A 19,261-nucleotide genomic window follows, 5' to 3' on the forward strand; every position below is an offset into this window, starting at 1 on the left:
ACAAAGGCACTTCTGTTCCAGAAACAGAGAAATTACTTGTGTGTGCTTCGGAGCAATAGTGTACTGTGAAACTAGAAAATCTTTCAATGTCAGCTTTCAGTCGTTTATGTCCCTGTTTACAGCCAATTTATATGGCAGGAGAGGGAGATGATCTCTGTTACAGTGTTGAGGCTTAGGTAGAGCTTAATATCAATCAACAGCTTTGAGGAGTAGTTTCTCAGGCTTCTTTTAACAAGATACTTGTCCTTAATAACCTGAAGTTGAGCTTTGGAGTACAACCAGTACCCTAAAATTTAATAATATTTTCTCTATTTGTTTCACATGACAAAAGCTGTTGGGTATTTTTATATATTTATTTATTTACATTCACCTAAAGTAAGGACTGCCTGTGCAGAGTGTTTGGGAAAGCAGAGGTTTTAAAATACAGTTTCTGTTTGAACACCTAAATTCTCATCTTTCTGTATGTATGTTGTCTCTGTCTTAGACATGAAGCTCAATTTAGGATTAATAGGTTGTTAATTGCTGTGAATGTTTATTTTAATTGGTTAAAGTAAAATTTAAATGTAAATAGCGATAAAATATTGCTGGTAATATTTAAACATTTATTTATGAATGGATCTATTACAAAGCACAGCTACATTAAATAATTGGCAATTATTATTTAATGTGTCCTGGGTTTTGCTATTGAAAAATTAATGACAGTATAATGATTAATTTATTTCTTCCTCAGGGAACTGCCTATGGCACTTTGGTTTACTGCTGAAACTGATTTGCTTACTGACATGTATATATTTTCTGTCATATTCTCAGGTTTGTAAATCTTAACTATTAATGACCTTAGAGTATATTAGAGTATATTATGGCCTGTCTCTACTTCTTAACATGCTCATAACTTGTATGTTTGCTCCAGTATCATAAATACAGAATGAAAAAAAAAGAAAAGAAAAAAGAACCTTTTGGTTTCTTTTCATATTTGAATTGGTTTGGATGCTGGAAAAAACTCAATTCTGTATCTTACTCATTGTTTTGTTATCTTGACACATTTTCTGTGTACTACTACTACAAATGTAATAAATACAAAGGTCTTTGCTTTGCTTTTGGGGTGGGGTTTTTTAATGTGCTTAAAGTTCCTGATATTTGGCAGCATATGTATGGTGATATGGTGTCTCTGAGAGACACATCAAAAGCCTGGTTCACAGGCTAAATTAGGGACTTACTGTATGCAGTCAGTACAGCTTGCAGAAATCAGGGCAGAGTTTGTCACTCTAGGATCTTGCAGGGGAGTTTGTGTGGGTTTAATCCCTCTCTGGTTTTAAGCCTTTTGTACTGTAGTTGTCTGTAGAGTGTGTGTTTGTTATCACAGCATATCAGTGGATCTCTCCCTTTAAGTCAGCAGTACAAAATGAAAGATGTGCCAATACCTTTATGGGAGGCAAAACTGAAACCCTCTCTCATGTGAAGAAGTTTTTTTGTTTTCTTTTTTTTTTTTTTTTTTTTTTTTTTTGTGTGGAAAGACTTCCAAGGAACCCTGTTATTTTGCTAATGCCACATAGCCATTGAAATAGGGATGCAATAATATTAAAGACAGCGTATTGATTTAAATTTAGTAAATACAGTTGACATCCAAGTTAAAGCATTTGCCATGTTTATCTTTTACAGGGTACATTTGAGAAGATATTTTCATTTTGGCCATTGTCCAAGTGCTTTGAACTGAATGGAAATGTCTATGAATGGTGGTTTAGGTGGAAGCTGGATCGCTATGTATGTAACATTTGCGTAAATTTATACTGGTCTTTTAAGTGTATTTTTTAATTGGGGGGGGAGGGGAGGGAGGGTTGTTTTCCTTTCCTCCAGAGAAAACAGGAGTTTGCCCCAGTGTTTAATAAAAGACTAAGCTGCAGTCATCTTAATTCTGCAAATGTCTGTCAAAACCTTGCTTAAAAGAAGTTGCAAAAGGAAGTTGATTTATTTGCTTCTGGATTTAAAAAATAAAGTCATAAAGTGTCCTAGATTTGTCTTATCTCAGAAATTTTACTGTGAAAATTTAACACCTGTAGCACTTCAGGCTGTTGTGGTAGCTTTCTTAATAATACTTTTTGCAAGTTGTATCAATTAAGGATGGGATGTATTACTTTTAAGGTAGCATTAAAATCAGGGTCTGGATGCCCAAACCAGACTCTTCTTGCACATACTTTTTAATGGTTTTCCAGGGGGAAAGTGCTTTTTTTCCCAGTTACTGACCCTACAGTGTGGGGGAATAGAACAGGGAGACATTTGGGTTTTTTTTCTTTTGCTTTCTTGATAAAGGTAAATGCAGTTTTTAAGATGGGAGCATTTATCTGCTAAACTTACACTTAATGGGATCACTTGCATGCTTTTCCCTCTGGGGCTCTTCAGTAGCTGGAATTTGGGGAGCACACTGTTGTCACACCCTGGGCTGCCCCCAGCAGCAGCACGTGCTGTTTTGGACTCGGAGCCTTGTTGCTGTGGACCCAGGAAGGCTTAAAATAAACACAGAAGAGAAGCACCACATGGGCCCGAAACAGCCTCGTGCTGACAGCTAATGAGAACTTGGCGTAAGATCGCAGAACACTCTGTTGAAGAATTGTGTCTGTGAGAAAGGGAAGCACTTGTCCTGCTCCTTGAATGTTTTCACCTGCCAACTTGGGAGAAAGCCAGAGACTCGTGGTTTTTCCCCAGAGAAAGTCTTTTTCAGTGTTGGCACCAATTGCAGAGAGGATAGTAGGTACTTGAAAGCTTCTTGACAAGCTTTGTCAAGACTTGACAAGCATTGTCTTGTCTTTAATGCTCTCTGAAGCATTAGTAAAAGCTGGGTTTTTTGTAGTTTGTAGTTTTTGTAGTTAAAAATGCAGTTTATGACTACCTAGTGTAGAAAGTCTGCTTTTATTTGCTTCAGTCAATCTGGGAAAGGACCTTCTGAAATGTAGCTTTAAAAATAGTTTATCTTGTAGCATTTCTATTAAGTGTTTGTACCTAAGTACTTGTAAAGGCCATGAAATACTCTTTGCATTCTATTTGTCTTTTACAGGTGGTTTTTCATGGGATGCTGTTTGCTTTTATTTATCTGGCATTGCAGAAACGTCAGATGATATCAGAAGGAAAAGGAGATCCTCTTTTCTCCAACAGAGTTTCAAATGTTTTATTATTTATTTCAGTTGTCTCCTTTTTGGTACGTACCAACTAGAACCTAGTATAATCAGGTTTGTAAATATTTAAATAAGTTTTCTGAATTTCTTGTTTAGAAAGTACTTTAAGAAATGAAATCTTGATCTGGAGATATTTCAGCTGTGTTTTTCTGTACAGCTCTACCTATCTACTCATTAAAATATTTTTCTATTCAGTCAACTGTAGATAAAAACATCTGCACTCTTTCAGTTAATTGCAAAGGTTACAAGAAAATTGGATCATAAAAATAAAATGGTAGATAATGCAGCTCTGATCTCCACCCTTGACTGCTTTTTATTTGTGATGAAAAAAACTATATGAATAAGTATAGTATTCACCAGTTGCAAAGAATTTGAGACACAAAACTAAGCCAAATGTAGGGTTTTTTTCTACTAGTGTCCCACATCTTAGTGAACAAATTACCACTAAAGCAACTCAAAGTACCATACTCTTGTTTCATTTTTAAATGTTACATACAATTGGTACACAGACTGATTTTTTTTTTTTTTAATATCTTTTAGACCTACTCTATTTGGGCTAGTAGCTGCAAAAACAAGACAGAGTGCAATGAGCTACATCCTTCTGTTTCTGTGGTGCAGGTAATTTTAATTATAGTCCTTTTCATTACAGTGATAGAACCTAGTCTATTCTTATTTGGTCTTGTTTTTAAATTGTTTTTAAATATATTTGTGCCTTAGCATGGAATGTCAGATATTGCACTTCATTCTCATGTCTGAAAGTGAAAAAGGGTTTAACGACATTGCTCAGTTTTTCATTGCCTTTAAGCACTGAAATTGGGCACTGTGACTGTGCTTTTGATTAACCTGGATGTCCCTAGTGTAGGTTTCATATGCACCGTTTCAGTCCACACCCAACTCTTGACTATTTGAGTAGCAGTGGAAAAGAAGGCAGCTGTAGGAAAGCACGACTGTTTGTGAGGTGTTACTGTAGGAAGCAACCTATGGGACCTTGTAGTCCCTTTTAGGCAGAGAAGAGGTGAGCCACAGGGGCACGCATGTGGTTTTTTTAAATTTAGATTTTCCTCTTGCTTTGTCCCCTGCCTCACTAAGCACCAGCTGTCTGATTCTGTGCCCTCTGTTTCTTTTTCTTAGTAGTTTGTCCTGCTTTCTTGAAAGGCAGCACACGACTTAATTTTTTAATATTAATTTGTCTATCCTGACACCCTATCTTTAAAAATTGAGGGTTAATTCAGATTTGTGGCCACTTTTATTTTAGGCTGGCATGGTGTAACACGTTTTGTGGCCATGCCTAGTAACCATATAGTAACAGCTGTCAACATCAAGGCCATGATTCTGCTGGAGATGTAAATGTGACATGCTATGCTTTAAGAATGTGTGTAAGAGATTTTCAGTTTCAATGCCTACTTTGTTAAGTATAAACTGCATGGATTTTTCTTTGGTTTAGATAGATATTATATATTAAAAAAATTTTAATGCATGAAGCAGTTCACTTCAGGCAGGGAATATGAATAAACCTTTTATCTGTTTGTAATTGGCTTGTCATCCACAGTTGCCTTTTTTTTGTTTTATTTTAAAAAAAAAAAAAAAAAGATTTTAGCTTTCATCCTCATCAGGAACATTCCTGGATATGTCCGATCTGTGTATAGCTCGTTCTTTGCCTGGTTTGGCAAAATTTCTTTAGAGGTAAGTAGAATGACCAGAACTACAGTGAACTGAAACTTAGAAATGTAAGGATGTGTTATTATCTAAATTTTCATATAACACATAGTGAAAACATTTATTGGTTTACTCAATACCATGCTGTGGTGTTTGACCTCTTTTAGCATTATAGCTTCTCTTACACTTAAAAATTACAACTGAAATAGCAGTCTCACAGTAGCAAGTTAATTCTTGTGCTGTTTTGGGGGATGGAGTGATTTAAGGTTGAGGGTGGGGATTTAATGCTGGAGTATGCTGTGAGATGTATGGAATTGGAAGATAAAAATTTAAGCCAGTTGAAGAATCAGCATGAATTATACTTATTAGTATAAGTAGACTTATAAATGTGTTTGCCCTAGAAAGCTTTTTGTGAATAATTAACAAATGTAACTTCACAAACAATGTATATGTAGTACATGATTTTGTGGGGGGTTTTTTAAAGGATCACATTCCATTCTTCCAATTTCTGATGAATTTTAGGTACTGGTCAACTGCAGGGATCTGTGCATTCATCAGTTGAAGCATTATCTCTTATTTCTAGGCTTGTTAGTTCAGACCCTCACCAGAGAGACAGTAACTGAGCAGAGGTGGATTCTTCCTCTGCTCTGACAGAATGTATCCCATGCTCCTCGGAGCCTTATTTGGTTAAGGGCCAAGCAAACCCATTTCACTGTGTGTTCTAACAAGCTCATAGTTTTGTCTTCTAGTGAAGACGTGGAAAGCAACTTCTGATTTAAACAGAAGTATGTCAGTTGATGCAACAGTAATAATTATATGGCTTTAGGTAAGTAAAAATATTTATAAATATTATTAAACACCTTCTTTTTTCTTTTAGCTTTTCATTTGCCAATACCATATTTGGCTGGCAGCAGACACAAAGGGGATCTTGGTGCTCATTCCTGGATATCCAATGTTTAATGTTCTTGTCAGCACTTTTATATTTGTGTGTGTGGCACATGAAATTTCTCAGATCACTAATGATCTAGCACAGATTGTGGTTCCTAAAGATAACTCAACTCTGCTGAAAAGGTTGCTATGCATAGCTGGATTTTTTTCCGGACTACACCTCTTCTCAGCAATTCAAGATCAGTCAAGGCATTAACTTGGAAACTTTCTTCAGGTTTACTGTTTGTGTGCCTGAACAAAAATTCTCAACTGGAGGTACAAGAAGACATTTAAATTAAGCGTGTGGAAAATGTATATAGCGCAAATGTACATATTTTGTGTGGAAACAGCCTTCTCAAATAATCTGAGAAACAAGAGTGCACTGTACAGAATTGCATGTGAAAATGAGTCTTTTCTACTGGATGTATGTTTCTGTTTACATATCTGTTTAAACGTGACACGAAGGAGTGAGGTGGTTTAGCAGCATCATGGGCAGATCACGGGACTAAGCCGGCACTGGGGGAGCCGAGTGAAGAGCGGGTGTTACGGGCGCACGGCCCACACGTCACACGTGCTGCCATCATTCCCAGCAGGAACAAAACTGAGCAAACCTGTGAGCCTTCGGAATGGCCCCCTCTGGCTGATGTCAAACCAGGGCATTTTTCTGAACGAAAGGGTAATTTTTTGTTTAGAAATCAGTATTTTGGGTGGAAATAGTACATATTATATGCAACCCTTTATAAATGGAAATAAAAAGTAATCATCAGTTGAGTGATTGAAGATTATATACAAGTTTACGTAATATTTTGTGGGAGTTTTTTTAGAAATTTAAGATGTTTTCACAAATATGGTAAATTCTGAGATTAAATTTTTTTACAAAGAAAATTCGAATTTTTCCCCCTAAAATTAATAATCCATAAATTTTCCTCTAATTCATCTAATTGTGTGTAGTTCCCTGTAGAATCCCCATGAACAAACAGATGAATAATTTGCAGAGACTGAGTTCAAGATTGAGAATTTTTGGAACACCTTTTCAACTGAAATCACATCATATCCACTCCATCAGATCTTAAGGAAATTGGAGAACAGGGAGATGGTGATCATTGAAGCTTTCACTGAGTTTGTAGGTGACCTTGAACTAGGTCTGATTATGGAACTGGTGCCATATTCTATCCAGTAATAATATTTTCATTTAAAAGGATGCAAGTCAAGGATGCAAACCACTCTGTTGGTATGAGGAGAAGGTACTGAGTGGTCATCTTTGTTGCATGCAGATGGTTGAATTTCAGAATTACAAGTGAAATGAGATTGCAGCTGTTTGGAGGAACCTTTTTTCCCATCCTTTTTAGCAGTGCCCATCTTTCTTATTAACTCTTTCCTTTAGAAAAAAACCCTAAAATTAAAAGAAATAGTCCTTCAGTGTGGCAGTGACATGCTGTTGTTTACATTCTACTTATCAGTGAAGTTATGGACATTTCTTCCTGTTTGTGGGTTTGATTCAAGTAATAGTTTGACCTTTAGTTGGTTTTTCATTTTATTCTTCTCCTGATTATTTGTTAGCAGTCAAAAAACATGAGCACAGTATTATTTTCCAAGCATGTGTGCAATTATGTATGAGTATAAACAACATGAGTCCTAATTTGTACCATATTTACCATCCCATGCAAGTTCTTGATCTTATTCCAGGTAAAACATTGAATTCAAACTTGCAGCCATGAACAAGTGCAAAAGAAAATTTGTGAGAATGGCCTCAACTTTTTTTTTTTTGGTGGAGAACAGTTTTCTTTTAAAACTGTTTTAACAGTTTTCATCATAAAAACACTAAAAATCAATCATTCACTTGCCCCAAATTCAGCAGTTTTACTAAGGCTGCCAGCTATTTTAAAACTATTGGAAAGATATTCAGCTGTTTGTTCTGTGTGTGCATTACTCCTGATGTCTGGGAAGTTAAACCTCCTCAAAAAATACCTATGAGTGACTTAAGGAAAGGGTGTAGGTGAACACCGTAGACAGGGATAGCACGCATAACCTTCATCTATGCCAGTATTTTGAGCAACAGGAACTGTGAGTTTGAGGGATAACTTTTGTTTTGTTCTTCACAACTTAAGTATTGTAGATATAATTCTATTTATCTGTTGTACAGACTTGGTTAAAAGATTTATTTTTAATGTTTGAAATAATGCACTTGTTTACTATTACTGTATGTGGGATAAATATATTTTCTTTTCAGGTTATGTAAAAATATGAAGTAATTTAAACATTAAATAAATGTGCTGTGGATGCTTATTTTTGTAATGGGAGCAGCATCAATTAAGTAAAAACTTTTTATTTCTTGACTCGAGCTGCGCTTCGGTTCACTGTTCAGCCTGCCTGCAATCACAGTTCAGTATTGCAGTTTCTCCAGAGCTCTGTATTTCTGGATACCGTTACTTCGAGGTGTTCACTGTGTCACAAATTATGTCCAATGCAATGCAGGAAGAAAGATTCTTCTGCAGTAAATGGCACTGTCCCTGCTCTGATGAAATTACAGCTCCAGTAGCCAAAAGCACCCTTGGAGCTCAGGTGTCCTCAACAGAATTCTGCAGTGGAGGCGTAGAATACTTTTCTGCCTGGGTTACAAGGCAGGAACTCTGAGGCACAGCTCTGCAGGAAAGGACAGGAACTGACTTGGGTTTTCTTTGGTCTGGCAACATCAAGAAACCAAACCCATCTTTAAGATTTGTTTGGGTTAAGGAATTTAGCTTCTAACTGAGCTACTTAAATCCCATACTAAATAGAAGGGGCTCCTTGAGCAAAGGACTCAGAGTGGTCATTCCTATCCCCAGAGCTCCGTGTATAATCAGGGAGACAGTATCTAACACAGGCACCTGAACTAAGTGCTGCAAGCACTCTCCATCCTTTCTAGTCATGACACCTCCTTAGGCATTGCCCCCAGCTAAACAAACCCTGCACCATCAGCTCCACCCCAGTTCTCAGACACCGACCATCCAGTATTGTTTCAGTAATGTTAACAGCTGTAACACAGTGTTCTTTAGGCATCATTTTGTAAATTAACCAGGCAACAACTTCACTCCTTCATGTTTTCCTATTTATTAGATTTTACATTTCAGATATGTACAAAGACAGTGGCAGGGCTTTCTATTTAATTTGATTGCAACTTAATCAATATAATATCAATTCATACTGCCATCATAGGTTAAAAGAGGCTGTGAATTTACTGTCTTAACTAATTCTTTAGCCATTAAGTGTCTTTAACCAGCTTTATAAATCTATGCTTTCAGAGTAATTGTTTTAATAAGTAAAAATAAATAATTTGTTATTAAACTTACCTCAGATAAATGAAGCTTTCAGTCATAAAATAGGTCAGGTATGCTTAATACCCGAGTCACCTACATCATCAGATTCTTTTCAAAATAGGTGGAACCTCCACTGCTACAAACTAATTTTTTATACATGTACATAACAGTGTGAGACATTTCCTTAAATATATTGGCACTGTTACATTAATACAAATAATGTGGGAGCAGCTCAACTAGTAGTTCATTGATTGTCATGTCATCCTCGAGTTACCAGAAATTGTTATGATCCAAACCCAATAGTATTTACAAAGTTCAGTCTTAGGTTGCATTAAAAATCATTATTTAAAATCCATTCCATTCATTTCAGTTTCAAAACACTGGCAGCTCATACATTTGAAAACAGTAGTATAAACTAACAGAAACCAAATGCTGATTGTACTCAATTTTTTTTTTTTCACAGCTTGAGTAAAAGATGTAAATGTCTAATTTACTATAAGCCTCAGTGTGCAGTTTTGTGATTCACTTTTCCCTGCTAACCATGCAAGCTGCTGGAAAGGGAGGGGGTGGGGTTGTCTCTGAGGAAGCTGGTTGACTGGGGAAGTCTTCCCTGGTACCTTTTGGATGAGTTAGCAAGGTGTGATGGATGTCACTTTGAAAGTGAGTAGGAATGGCTCTTTATTCCAACTGTTCAGAAACTGCCTTAATTTTTCAACTTTAATGCCTGTAGCTTGAGCTACCTCTCCTGGTCTAACAACCACCAGCGGGATTCCTATGGAATTTCCTATGCATTTGCTACCAAGTTCTGTGGGCTGTGCTGAGCATTCAGGGCAGCTTTGCAAACTGACATTGGAGGTTTGACAATACACAAGTATGTACTATGTACTGAGCACTGATTATATACTTTGCTGCAAGAGTTATCATACTTGTTGCACAAAATTTGTCTAAAAAGCAGCTCAGGACTTGTTCTAACTATCTGCTGAGATGCTGCATTCAGGTTTGAGCCTATAAACACGTTTGCTTAAAAATTAAGTTTTTGTTTTGACAGAACAGGGTCATAAGTGTAAAAAGAAAAAAAAAAGCAAACCCAAAAGTGACTACTTTGGTCTTTTTACAAATTCTAATAACCTCATTTTACAAATCCCTTTTATCCTCAGTCTTAAATTCCAGAATTACTCAAATTTCTCTTAGCAGAGACCCCACAAACCTCAGCTAAGGAAATGTAGCCAGCATTTAGTAATTTTAAAGCAGACGCAGTTTTTTGCTTACAATGCAATGTCCTGATGAGCATACAGCTTCTGAAAGAGAAAATATTACAGAAAAAAAGACAAAGCGTAAGTGTCAGCTTAAAACAATACAATGCTTTGAGGTAAAACCCCAAGAAATGTTGGTGTGAGCTGTTACAGCTGCAGACCCTGAAGTCCTGTGTTATGCTGTATTTGAAGATTTAAAGAAGCATCAAAAACTCATTTAAAATCTTGTGAAAAGTGTCAGGAGATAAATTATCACTGTCTATTGAAAAATATGGAAACCTCAGTACAGATCCTTTTAACAAAGTCCATATTTTTAAGCTTTCAGCTGCAGGGACAAATGCCTCTCAAAGTAACCACCTCCCAGGAAAATATGTCTTAAATCAACTCCTTTTTATGGTTTATTAGATAGCTTGTTCTCCCACAACTCTTTGTACTCCAAAAAGAACAAAGAACGTGGAAGATACAAAAAAATTACCTTCATTGCGAACATCACAAAAAATTTTGAAGAGTTTTTTTGAATAGTTAGTCCAAGTATACAGTAACAAAATGAACCATTTTTTATTTGCACACATTAATTTCTGCCTACAGTAGTTTGCAACATTTTCTTGTAAGATAACCAGATGAATGAATGGACAGATTTTAAATGTTTTATTGCTTACAAGTTTTCAAATACGGTAAATATCTGGTAAAAGAACAGAAATCCAATTTTCATCAGGAGTAGTTTTAGTTATTTTGTTTGGGGTTTTATTTCTTTTTTTTTTTTCCAAAAATAACTTTTCTCATTATCTTTGATATTCTCTAAAAAATTAATGCCTAATAAATGTGCAGTACTATTTCTGAGCCTCATCTTATTGCACAAGTTTTTGTGCTTATACACTACTGCTTTTCCTGTGCAAATATAAGGCAATTTTATCATCCCATTAAACACTCTGAAATCCTTTGAAGTTTTGATTTCCCTGTTAAAACTTTCAGGAGAGATCACAAGACAGAATAAAGCTTGATATTTATTAATACATATAGATATAGATATGAAAGATTATTATCTGAATGTAACAAATATAAAAAGTTATCAGTGTTTACAAATTGTCAAAAATGTCCAAAGTACAAAAGGATACAGTACATTAGTTATATGGAAGTGATTGTACTCTCTGGCACTGAAAGCATCGTAATACTGTGGGCATGCACAATATACACCAGAAAAACTCATGCATCAACCAGAACAAATAAGGAAGTAAGACAATTTGCTGCCTTCTCTGATTACAAATTCATTGCTTCTGTTAGTTTTCTTTCCTCAGGAATACCATTTACCTGCAAATAGATGAGAATCTTTATAATCCATCAGTGGCACATGATGCTTCAACAACATTGAACTGTCAATTGAGAGCACAGCACATAGATAGTATTTATGAGTCCTTTATCAACAACCACATTGGAGAAACACTGCAAGTACAACCTGGACCAAGAGACCATATACACATGACAGAGCTTTGCTTGCTTTCTTCTGGGAAGGGAGAACACTGGGAAAAGGTTGTTTAACTGGGAGCTTATCTTTCTGTTTGGGATCTAACAGGACTCATGGTCAGACTGAAGCACAAACCAGAAAAGGCAGTACACGGTGTACATGCAATATTTAGTCTTTTGCATTATACCCTATAAACTTTCTCATCTAAGCACCTTAAACAGTCCTCATGAATTCCGACTACTGACAGAGAGACAACTACAAAACTTAATGTATCTTTTCATATTGGAGACCAGTAGCAATTTTCATCAGTGTAATATATATGTTAGATGTGAGTGGTCACCTTTCACACAATTCTTTCCCAGTTAGCTTTTAACCTTGTGAAATAGCCAAGCATTATGTCACCTATTAAGTCTGCCTTTTTAGTTAAGGTTAAAATAAAACCATTTCTTATTGGGGATTCAAATAGTTCCTGAAAAGGACAGTGGTTATTAGCCATGGTCTGCTCTTCAAATTACTAAATATGGCCTACTGAAGATTTAAAAGAGAAATTTCTTATTCATAGTAGTGACTGATAGTATGTTAACAATCCTGAATATATTACTGGGAATTTGAATTTTCTGTACAAAAGGAAGAAAATTTATCAAAGTCTATAGTTTTTTTTGGCCTCAGGTGTTTTATTTCTGTAAATTTCTTACTTGAACAGATGAATAAAATTGATTGCTAAGTTTGTACTCATGCTACTAAAAAAACTTAGTAGTAGCTGAATTTTGTTTTAAATGATAACTTTCTAAAAATCTAACCTTCTGACAACAGGAGTCATAGATACCCTGAAGATACCACAGAAGATAAACTGAAAGAGGCACATGCCATCATGTCATGGAAGTGCTTGCAGGTTCACCGGCACATCTGAGTTACAAAGCAAGGTGTCATTATAAACTAAGAGGAGAGGAGGAAACACTGTCTGTCCCAAATACATTCCAACACCTGCCCCCCCACCCCGGATTTCTGAGAGCTTGTCACAGGCAGTGTCTGTGATGAATATGAAAGAACAGTTGTATTCTACAAAAATTATGTGCTACAGAAAATATAGACACAGGAGGATTTTTAAGATCTATTTTTAGGCAGTTTTTCAGTGCGACTCACAAGTGCCAAACCCATGCTAGCTTATATTTCATACCTTTTCAAAAATTCCTCTCTGCTGTCACCATACAGTACTACCAGGTGATTTTGCATCTTTTTTTACTGCAAGACAGACTGGAATTCTTGTAACAAAACAGTCATAGCAGAAGAGTAGCACTGTGTGACATTTTTATTCTGCCTTCTAAATGTCTGCAGTAGTCAGTGTGAAGAGCTGTGCTAAATGTCAACCCAAACCAGTGCTGGAGGCTTTGGATCAAGGCTTTGACTCCCAGGGTCATCACCCATTTCCAGCCTATGTGCAATAAAGCACACAAATAGCAAAACTAGCAGAACTACAGTCAGGCTTTTTATAACTTTTTAATTTCCAGATAACAAAACAACCCGCATGGGCAAAAAAATCTATTATATACTTGCCTCAAATCTTTGAAATGTTGTCATACGAAATTCTCCTTTAATCCCCGAAAGCAGTAATGAAGAAGAAGGATTTTCAATGAAAAGAAAGAGTTGCTTATGTAACTCCTATGTTAAAAGAAATCTTCCACTTGGAGCTGTAGTTCCCATATTATGTTCAATACATATGTATCTCTTTAGTGTTTTGCTTAAATACCTCTTTGAATATTTAAAAATCATGATTTGGCCTCTACCTGTTCCCTGTGTGATTCTTACCCCCTTTCACATGGTATGGCTGTAGCTTTTTCTCAAACCTGAGATGGCAAGTGGAGAGACCAGTCAAGCCTTAGTCTGACAGGGCATTCCTGACCTCAATCAGTGCATGAGCATTTGTGAAAAGATACAAAAGTGATGACTAAAACAGGGGAACCTGAAGCATGGATATGTGCCTCACCACAGATTCCCCAGTATCGACCCTTTCTGTCTAATAACAGCAATTAAAGAGCTCCTTCTTCAGAGCTTAACTAGTACTGGTGGGAATTAGAAATTTGGGTTTCCTACCAAGTATCAGAGAATCCCAACCATGTAACTACATTTGGGAATCTGACTGTAGCTTCATGTTGTAACAGAAAATTATTTATACAAGGTTTCTAACTTAGCTGTACCCGATTCCAGGGTCTCATGCAGAGTCCTAATGTAGCATTTCTCCCACCTGTTCAATCATTCCCATCCCAGAATTTTGGAATGACAATGCTGTAATACTTTACTATATTTGAGAATTATATCCACTGTCCATAGCCTGTATACATTTTGACTAGTGATTCCTCCACACTAGTCACTTAATAGTTACAGTATTCTCTGAGTACTGACCTGCACTCTGCTGCTGTGGAATCTGAGTCTGATGTGGCAGGTTCCTATAAAAAAACATTTAATATCTTTAATGCTTCCATACAAAGTCTGAACTGTCTTATGATGAAAGCTGAGTATTTACACTTCATTTTTTTTGCTTATGAAGCCATAATCTATTTTCAGAATGCAAATACAGTTGTCCAAAGGTTAGCCAAGTCCATGAAACAAAGAAAACTATTGCTAAAGTAGTTCCTATTATTTCACTTATCAGCTAGGTTCAAAGGCTCAGACTTGGTGAAATGCCAGAGGTAACAAGAGTCACCACGGGTTCCTGATGTTAAGCAAAGTTTGGTTTCTGTAAGTGATGAGTACAGCAAAGGTGACAGCATCTGCCACTTAGTTATTGACACTGGAGTGAATGAACAGTCAGCCAGTTTTATGGGTCGGACCAGTTCACTTAGCAAGGCAAAGTTACATTTTTGTGTCCTGCTTCAGTGTCTGTTTTCACAGTTACCAGATATTAAGGTGTTTTTACAGAAAGGAATTAAGGGTTGGAATATAGGTGAAGCAGATAAATACTTTATGTACAACTCAAGAAAGCCTTTGGTACGAGATTTGGCACCCCAGTCATAAAAAACTGCTATTCTGAATAAAGAAGCCCTAAAAGACAGGGCAGAGCACTTTGATGCAGTTGTACAAGGAATAATTTATACAGCTGTACTTCCTGGAGAATTTAGCTTTGGGAAAGGGAGAAGAAAACACGGAACTACATTATGAAGGGAATTCAGGGTAAGCATGTGTAAATTAGGGCCTAGTTAGTGCTGCCACTGGACCACTGGGACCATGCAGGCCTGCCAGCAGAGGAGCTACCAGCTAGAGATGGTGTTGTAGAGATGGCATTGAAAAATGCCAACCACTTCTGAGACCACTGCCTCAGATCTGCTCAGCCCCAGGCACCTCAAGCAAATCTTACCAGAAATGCCTTTTTGCTACAGCACTATGGACTTGTCTAAATTAGAACGTGTGCAAAGCACTGGATGGGTCTGTCTCAGTAGCTTCATTAAGTTACTGGTAAATGAACTCTAAAGAACAGGAATGAGTATTTTTCTGGTTTCTGTCTTGGAGAGAGGGTGGCAACAATGAAAACGGGTGAGAGCTCTGAGTGTTTTCCTTGACGGGTCTGTATTTTTTATCTGTGTAATGGAATATGTTCTTCTGTTCAACATCAACATTTCAAACACAAACCATGTGTGACAGGTACATGACTAACCATTTAAAAATTCTGGATTTTCTGGTATGAAACTACCACCAACCTGGTGGTAGTTTTATACCGGAACTCCAAAGACAGGTTGTCTAAAATAGAACAGTTTTAATTGATTCCTCTATCAAAAGTAGTTTTTCTCCAAAATATTCACATATCTAACTGTTCCATGCAAAGCCTCTTGCTAAGCTTTCAGACTGAAAGCCAGCCATCTAATTTTATAACAGAAGGCCTTTCTTGTTGCTGGAAATGCAAACATCGGAGCAATCTTGAACTGAGAGTCAGTACTGAAACCTCCATAAGAAACACATTTCAGAAGACATGCACTGGAATCTACAGTTAAATCGTGCAACACAGTGAGCATTAAGAAATAAAATCTAAACACTTACTGCTGTGTTTGCATCAGTGGCATGCTGGTATTGTCGTAGTTGTCCGTGTGAAGGGGCGGGACGATCTCCCCAGTCACAGGGTGAAACACGGGGAGCGTTGAAAGAGGCCACGCGATCTCTCTGTTTTTAGACATGTCACGAAGCTCTTTGGTTGATTTCTGTATAGCACTGTGGTGGACCAACTGGATGCTATGTCAAAAGAAAATAAAATAGTGAATACATATTTTAAGTGCTCTACCAAAACGGATAGATTTTTACAATTATTATTGTTCTTAAAAATAGAAGGACTTTGATGCATGCTACAGACTCTACAGTGCAGCAATTACTGTACCTTTACATAGTTAAGTTAATAAATATTGCCTTTATTTAATTTTTAAGGCAGTAATTTTTCCATTAGATTTTTTCTACCTGAATAGATATTTCTCACAGGATCCAAGACTGTGCAATTTATGGCTAATGTTCCATTTATTTGCTGCAGTTAAAATGAAAGCTTTGGTTAACTCCTGATTCTTGTGGTAGATTCATAAAAGCTCATAAATTAATTTTAAAACACTCCACAGTATAGACCCTGGATACCTTCCAGGCTATTTCTTCTCCTGGTCACTGCCTTTAAGAGACAGGTTGGGAAGTCAAATAACCAGGAGTATAAGTTGCATATTAACATATTTATTCTAACAGTACTATTTTATTTTGAATTATGAGTCGTTAATTTCAAACCCTTTTTATTCTGGTCTTCTATCCTTGCCAGGACTCTGATTTAAAAGCAGCTTTCACATTTATGAATTAAACCATGGTTTAGAGAGAATGGAAGAAGATTATGACACACATGTATGAAGCATGACGAGCTACTGAGAATGAAAATTAAATGGTAAAAGAAAAATAACAGGAAAGAAGACACTTACTCTGGTGTTTGCATGTTTCTCTTTTCCCTAAAAACAAAACAAAATTTATGAATTAAATAATAGCATTGATAGTTGGAACATTAAATCTATCTGATGATGAAAATAGTTCGTGATGTAGAAATGCTGACAAGGTTATTGCCAAACGCAACTTGGCAGCATTTGCAACAGGGTTTATGATGAGGCCTTGATGAACGGACGTAGAGAGATGTGATAATGGTGACAGACATACACACACAGACACGCACACAGAGGGAAATGAAAATGCAGGTTAAAGAACAAGCTTCTGGCTAAAATAAATTCTGTGACAAAATGAAATTGTAGTTTGTGTAAGAAATGGCAGGAATCACGTTACTTGCTGCTTTCCTTTTATGTGTTTTTCTTTTATAGTATGTCTAAATTCAGTTAATCTCAACCAGGTTTATGTTATGAAGGTTAGCATTTTAGAAATTACTTAATATCCTCCTGAACCAATGATCTTTTATTAGTATTTTATTTGCTGGGGGCATTTTGCAGAGCTGTGCACATGTGGAGATTTTGGGGAGTTTTGTGCATATGTTGAGTATTTTAAACCTTTCCACTAGAACAACTAAAGGCCCTATGTCCACTTGCTTGGAAATTAGTGCATGTGCTTAGGTGAGAAATAGTTCAGCATTTCAAGAAGGTATCTTTTGGCCTGTTTTAAAGGTTTATAATGATCTGAATGGAATTATTCTAACAAATAGTCCTCTATGCATTATAATCTTAGAAAAGTCTACAGTTACTTATTAGCGTGTTGAAGTACTCACACTCCTTCCCGTCGGCAGCACATGATATAGGCAAGGATTAGAAAAAGCACCAGTGCTATTGCCGAGGGCACTGCCAGTGTAATTAGGAAATCCGAGTAATAGTCTCTGCTTTTCAGTGTGTCAGAAGGTGGCTTGTATTCTCCACCATCAGGTAATATTCCCTCTCCACGAATCACTTCCTGAAAGGTGGAAACTTGTTTTGTATTGTCAACCTGATACCCAGGGAAAAAAAAAAAGAAGAAGAAAAAAAAAGATGATCAAATAACAAAGTAACAGAATGTAAAAACAGGCAGTATCTAACCAACGATAACATATAAAAGGATCCATATTACATGTTAGATAAATTCTATACAATTTTATCCAATCACTTTTTTTACTCAATAAAACCTTACATTTTATGAAAGCTTCTGATCAATGTGATAGTAATGTTATAATATGACTCTGTTTCGTGCCTACCAGAGATACCACAGTTTTTACAGATTAATTTCAGGCATACGTCACACAAACAGTAGTTGAGTAAAAATTCAGTAAACATCCCTAGTGCAAACTAATTCTTTAGTACTGATTTCTTTTTGATGAATTAATCCATTTCTTACTAGTCTTCCTAAATAACAATACTGCCCTCTCTTGTATGAGTGTGGCAGAGATGAGAGTCATATACCTATGACTTTCTTCCTCCTCCTTAGCCTTCAGTGCTTTCCATCCAGTGCTCAAAAAAGCAAGAGGCATCAACTGAGCTGCTGAGGGCTGAGCAGCTCATCGCCTGCCCCACACACCCAGTGCAGGAGGCACCACAACATGAGACGAGCATTTAGTTCATCAGTCGGAGTTCCAAGGTGTTTTTTTTTTAATTCAACTAACCTTCAGAAGGCTGCATTCCTGGTCACAAGTAATTTTGTTTTTATATTTTTTTACGTCTATACCTAATGTTCCTCAAAATACAACCTTGTTTTGCTGCTGAATTTCCTATTGCATTTGACTGCCATTCCCAGATGACTTTTTAACTTTCTGCCTCTGTTTTCTTGTTATCTTTAGTTAGATATTACTACTACATTTTATCAGTGTTGGCTTAAGACTCTCTTCAGATCATTAATAAAAATCAAATATATTTGCATACATGGTTGAACTTTTGTCTGACTGTTCATTGAAAAATCTTGCAACTTATAGTCATTTCTTTATAATTTACACTTTAAGTAACAACTTATGCAATGGATGAACAGATTTTCATGGATTGCCAGAAATTCTGCTGAGCCTCAAATGCACACATATATGTATATTATTAGTGCAACACAGTTTGCAAAACAAAAATTAACTTATGTATTCTCCACTCATTAATTCCACAGTATCTTTTAGGTACCCTGAGTTCCACCTGGTTGTTTAGCTGAATCTCAAACCCTAACAAATGCACAAAAAATACTGATGTACTTTTTATGTGACTGACAAAAGCCCACACACAAAGTGAAAATAAGTTATCAAAAAGCAGCATTAAGAAGAAGCATTTATTACATTGTCCCTCTTTGCAGAATTTGGGACCCTCAAACTTGAATCCACTCTTTGATTTGGTGCTAACTGCCTATGTCACCTCATAAAAATGGGAAGAAGAGGTTATGATGGCTGTATTTTTAATCACTTATCTACATTGTGATTATGGGAAACAGAGCTCAACTCCCTCCCAGCCCATGGCAGAGGAGAATTCCTGCCCCTTGGCTTGCCTTGTGAAAAGCAGACTGTGATTAGATAGAGAGAAGCTCGCCTGCCTTTTCCCTTTGATGCACCAGGTTACA

The 19,261-nt window shown here is 36.5% G+C and overlaps 2 protein-coding genes across 9 annotated transcripts in view; one reads left to right on the forward strand and one right to left on the reverse strand.

Annotated features, from left to right (window-relative positions):
- The window catches only part of CASD1 (CAS1 domain containing 1), a 28,316-nt gene extending 20,225 nt beyond the window's left edge, over positions 1-8,091 (forward strand). The window contains exons 13-18 of the mRNA XM_027639217.1: positions 731-810; positions 1,660-1,761; positions 3,050-3,190; positions 3,708-3,785; positions 4,758-4,850; positions 5,701-8,091. Of these exons, the coding sequence (XP_027495018.1) occupies positions 731-810; positions 1,660-1,761; positions 3,050-3,190; positions 3,708-3,785; positions 4,758-4,850; positions 5,701-5,967 (761 nt within the window). The 3' untranslated portion in view covers positions 5,968-8,091. The remainder of the gene's footprint in view (positions 1-730; positions 811-1,659; positions 1,762-3,049; positions 3,191-3,707; positions 3,786-4,757; positions 4,851-5,700) is intronic.
- A 729-nt stretch (positions 8,092-8,820) lies between these two features.
- SGCE (sarcoglycan epsilon) overlaps positions 8,821-19,261 on the reverse strand; it is a 33,522-nt gene continuing 23,081 nt past the window's right edge. For 3 of the 8 annotated variants that reach the window (XM_027639218.1, XM_027639225.1, XM_027639224.1), the window contains 6 exons: positions 17,478-17,689; positions 16,693-16,719; positions 15,791-15,979; positions 14,162-14,205; positions 13,316-13,350; positions 8,822-11,607 (listed from right to left, as the gene is read on the reverse strand). In XM_027639218.1, the coding sequence (XP_027495019.1) occupies positions 11,557-11,607; positions 13,316-13,350; positions 14,162-14,205; positions 15,791-15,979; positions 16,693-16,719; positions 17,478-17,689 (558 nt within the window). In that variant the 3' untranslated portion in view covers positions 8,822-11,556. Of the gene's footprint in view, positions 11,608-13,315; positions 13,351-14,161; positions 14,206-15,790; positions 15,980-16,692; positions 16,720-17,477; positions 17,690-19,261 lie in introns of all 8 variants that reach the window. The other 5 variants (XM_027639226.1, XM_027639221.1, XM_027639219.1 and 2 more) reach the window with 4 other exon arrangements.

Source organism: Corapipo altera, unplaced genomic scaffold (assembly GCF_003945725.1).
Source record: "Corapipo altera isolate COAL_440 unplaced genomic scaffold, ASM394572v1 44, whole genome shotgun sequence".
NCBI lineage: Eukaryota > Metazoa > Chordata > Aves > Passeriformes > Pipridae > Corapipo > Corapipo altera.